Source organism: Nicotiana tomentosiformis, chromosome 3 (genome assembly GCF_000390325.3).
Source record: "Nicotiana tomentosiformis chromosome 3, ASM39032v3, whole genome shotgun sequence".
NCBI lineage: Eukaryota > Viridiplantae > Streptophyta > Magnoliopsida > Solanales > Solanaceae > Nicotiana > Nicotiana tomentosiformis.
The window spans coordinates 103,868,744-103,873,110 of record NC_090814.1 but is presented as its reverse complement, the minus strand read 5'-3'; the positions used below and the strand labels follow the sequence as shown (position 1 = coordinate 103,873,110).

At 32.9% G+C, this 4,367-nt stretch overlaps 1 protein-coding gene across 1 annotated transcript; it reads left to right on the top strand.

Annotated features, from left to right (window-relative positions):
* Window positions 1-3,159: 3,159 nt before the first annotated feature.
* Window positions 3,160-3,915, top strand: LOC104107607 (kunitz trypsin inhibitor 5-like). The gene has a single exon (XM_009616458.4). The coding sequence runs from the start codon at window positions 3,160-3,162 to the stop codon at window positions 3,913-3,915; it is 756 nt and encodes a 251-aa protein (XP_009614753.1).
* The last annotated feature ends 452 nt before the right edge of the window (window positions 3,916-4,367 follow it).

The following is a 4,367-nucleotide window of genomic DNA, read 5'->3' as shown; positions in this document are numbered from 1 at the left end:
CAATCATTGATTCTAGGGTTCAATCATGAACAAGGTTAAATATCACTAACCGAATCAATAGTAAAATCAATAATTTTTTCAAAAATAGCCCAAGGCTCCACACAACATATATAAAATCTTAAAAACAATCAATAGAGATAAAAAATACTCAGTATAGGAAAAAGCCATCATTAATTCAAATTCTTGATAATTATATTAACGTCTCAGTTTAAACTTAGTTCATTAATTATTTGCAGATGAAAAAATCTATAATATAATTATTTTCAGAAAATATCAAATCAACAAACTCACGGAATTTACATAAATATTCAAGTAACAATCACATCAAATTATCATATAAAAATAAATTCAACAAACAATGATTGAGGCATGATAAATAGATGATTTAATAAATGCCAACAATTATCTAATTTACTACACAATAATGCCTAAGACTTTAACCCAATAAAATTTGCACAAATAAGCCCGAGTACGTACTCGTCACCTCGCGTACACGGCTTTTCACATTTCACAAATGACACATAAGACTCGATGACTAAGGGGTAATTTCTCACTCAAGGTTAGGCAAGATATTTATCTCAAAACCGCGTGAATTGGTATCCAAACGTCCCGAATCTTTTGTGTAGCAAAGTTTTCTCCAGATTTTGATTAAGCTCCTCTTTATACAGCAACAACATTACTCAGAGATGAACTAGAAACCAAATCTGACGATAGCACCTCGATTGCGTTTCAAATCTGGACCGATACCGCAGACCCTAACACTCGAACAATACCCACTCTAACGGCAACTTCGGTTGGAGTTCAAATCTAGAGATCTAGCCCGAAATTTACCCTTAATATTCAACCCATTTCTGATTTCTAATTCACTGATAATTTTGACAAAGAAAATGATAAAGGACGGTGGTGGGGGAGCTTTAAAAATAGAGAAAGGGTGGTGTTGCAGTCAAGGAAAGTTCACGGGAGGAGCTTTTGTTAATTTGTGGTCCAAACATTAGTTGAATAGAGGTGATGGAATTAAGTAGTTTCCATGTTAAAAGTATGTGTAAAGAACTGAAATTTTGGTGGAGTTTTGTGTAGATGGAGGAAATTTTGCCTTATGGAGAAGATGAGCAATGTTTTTTCCTTTTCCCTCTCTGTTTCTCCAAACCGTGGGACCCCAATGCTACTTGATTGTGTATTATCAGTGATTTTTGTGAGTCACGTGAGATGTCGAGGTGAGGTTTCCATGATGCCCAAGAAAATTGAATATGGAAATCCTATTCTAGAAGAGTGTACGTGAGGAGTAATTCCTTAGAGAAAGTGACAAAATTCATGAGCTTTTTTTTTAATTATCTAAAGAAAACTTTTAAGAGTCAAAATGAACAAACTTTTAAGAGTCAAAATGAACCCAACTAACTAATTGAAAAGAAAATAAGATAGTAAAATATCAATTAGGCATACTGCCAAATGCAACGAGAACCAAAATATGTAACTCCCCTCTCTAACCTTCCAAATTTAAATTCCTATTTTAATCATTTCAAGTCTAATTTAACTACGGACTTCCAAATAAAATTTCAGAAACGCTCCTAAGTCCAAAATCACCATACGGGACTGTTGGAATCATCAAAACTCTATTCTATGGTCGTTTACTCAAAAATCAAACTCCGATCAACTCTTTTCATTTAAGCTTCGAAAATGAGAATTGTTCTTTCAATTTAATCTTGTATCATCCAAAAACCAAACGCGACCATACACGCAGGTCATAATACATATTGCAAAGTTGCTCGGGACCTTAAGTTACTGAACGGAACGTAGATTCTCAAAACGATAAGTGGGGTCGTTACAAAATAATTTTGGCTAAAGATCAAATTTAGAGTTTATGAGATTACACACCATCTTAAATGATAATTTGCTCCATTCTTATATTTAAGTATATATAGAAAATTAGAAAGTTTGTTGTCATCTAACATTAGTTTTGACTTTTTATCTAATACATCAATTTCTTATTATTAATTTTAATACGTTTACACATAGTTACGTATTTATAAAATTAATTTCAACACTTATCAAAATGCTTATTAGTACTCAACTTTTATCAGATATTTAGAATCAGCTAAACCAAACAGACACTAAGTCAAATTTCTAACAGCACTTTATACTCATAGCTCTGCCAAAATTTGAGTTTAAATGGAATAATCCATCAATTGATGGTTTAACCATTTCTTTTTAGAAACTTTCAAATCCTTCCTTGAAATTAAAAGTACATATATGTGATTTGATAATACAATGAGAAAGTGTTTACTAACAATATATTTTTGTTTTATCTTTTGGTATCACCATAAATTCACTTGACGTAACCTCGCATATAAAGAACACTTAGGTATACTATCTGGCACAATCATGCAATTTGCAAAGATTACTATGCCAAGTTGGGTGAATTAGGTTATAGTCACTTGTTTAACAAACTTAATCAGGAAAAGAAAAACAATATCGGGCAATGGGAAGCGCGAATATAACATCTAGTATTAATAGAAGATCGTTCTATTAAGCTAATCAAAGTTGCGTGTTAGGTCACTATATATGTTCCGTTTGATTTGTCAGAGAGATCGTATAATCCCAAGTCTTTATGTGCAGGAAGCATATATACTTTTTTTACCATTAAAGTTAAAAGTTTTGTTAAAAATGTTCAAGATTTAATATATACGTAAAAAAAAAAAATATTCAATGGTCCTTCCCTCTTACTCGGTCCATTTGTGAATTTCTTTTAAGTATTGTGAATATATAGTTCAACCTTTGAAATTGCTAACACAATTCATATATAAATGTACAAGACATGCAAAGATTGTACCAGCATAGACTATAGTTAGCTTTCCCACAATTTAGTAAGTAAAACAGAAGGCGTACATAGATTATATTACATAGAAAAAGGGTCAAATAAGTTCTATAATTTTTTAATACGGGTTTAATTTACCAAGCCCAATAATGGCTAGATATATTTGATAGTCAATTCCATCTTGCTTGCAAGCTACTCCTAGTACAACAATGAAATGATATATCATTATTAATAATCTTATTCTATCTCCTAGTAAAATATTCAAACCTTATCGTAGTACTATAAATAAGCCTATTCTATCCGTTGACAAATAATTCATTCTATACAAACTAATCCTTACAAACACAATGAAAATAGAAGTTAACGTTAGGCGATTATTCATAGTACCTTTAATACTTGTTGCATTGTCAACAAGCTTCTTTTTCCTAGTAAAAGCTCAAGATGTGCTCGACGTTTCCGGTAAAGATGTCCGAAAAGGAGGGTATTATCGCATCATTCCGGCGGGTCGGGGCAACGGCGGTGGAATTACGGTGGCATCTATTAGAAACCGAACCAACCCGCTAGTCGTAAGCCAACATGCCGATGAATCTATCCTCAGCGTTAGCACTCAATTTTCACCAGCAAACTCGAACGAAAATACCATCAAAATATCAAGTGATCTGAACATCAAGTTTACGTCAGAGATAACATTATCTAATTCGTCTAACGTATGGAGAATTAACACTGAATTAATTCCCCAACGTTATTTGGTGACAGTTGGTGGAGTTGAAGGAAATCCAGGGCGTGAAACTTTGAGCAATTGGTTTAGGATTGATAAGTACGAGGATGCTTACAAACTTGTGTATTGTCCAGGAGTTTGTGAGACATGTAGTAGAACATTTTGTGGAGATATTGGAATACTTGTTGAAGGTAACGAAAGGGTCTTGTTTGTTGGTTCTGATAAACCATTGAAAGTTACATTTGATTGTATCAAATACTGGGATGAAACCATAAATAATTATACTCCATGTTCCAGTGCCATCATCTCAAACAAATTGCCAGCCTTATCCTTTGTTAAAGTTGTAATATGGATTGTTATATGTTTCCTGATAAAGCTGATGTAGAAGATCAAAAAGTACCAGAATATTTAGTGATGTAATCAACTAGGTTGTTTCCAATTAAACACCTAATGTTAGTAGGTAGTGTGACTATTGAATCCTCACAATCAGTCAAAACAATAAAGTGTGTGTAATTCACTTGCTGATGGTGTGCCAAATGACGAAGAAAACGGGGACACGTGGCTTCTATGCCTAAGTGGATAATAGAGAATCTAGTGGATAATCTGTTCTTGAAATTTTAGTTTCTTTCTTTATATACAAATGATAGAACAGAAAGTAGAACCTGGTAAGTCGGAAAAATAGAGAATCTAATATAAAAAAATACAGAGTGTCGTGACAGTACAGGAGAATGCTTTTGCTTGAAAGAAATACAGAACAGATGCATTCTAATTAAAATCTGAACAAGAGTTCAAAGAAACCCACTTAATTGATGGTGGATTTCCGAAAAAGAATTAATA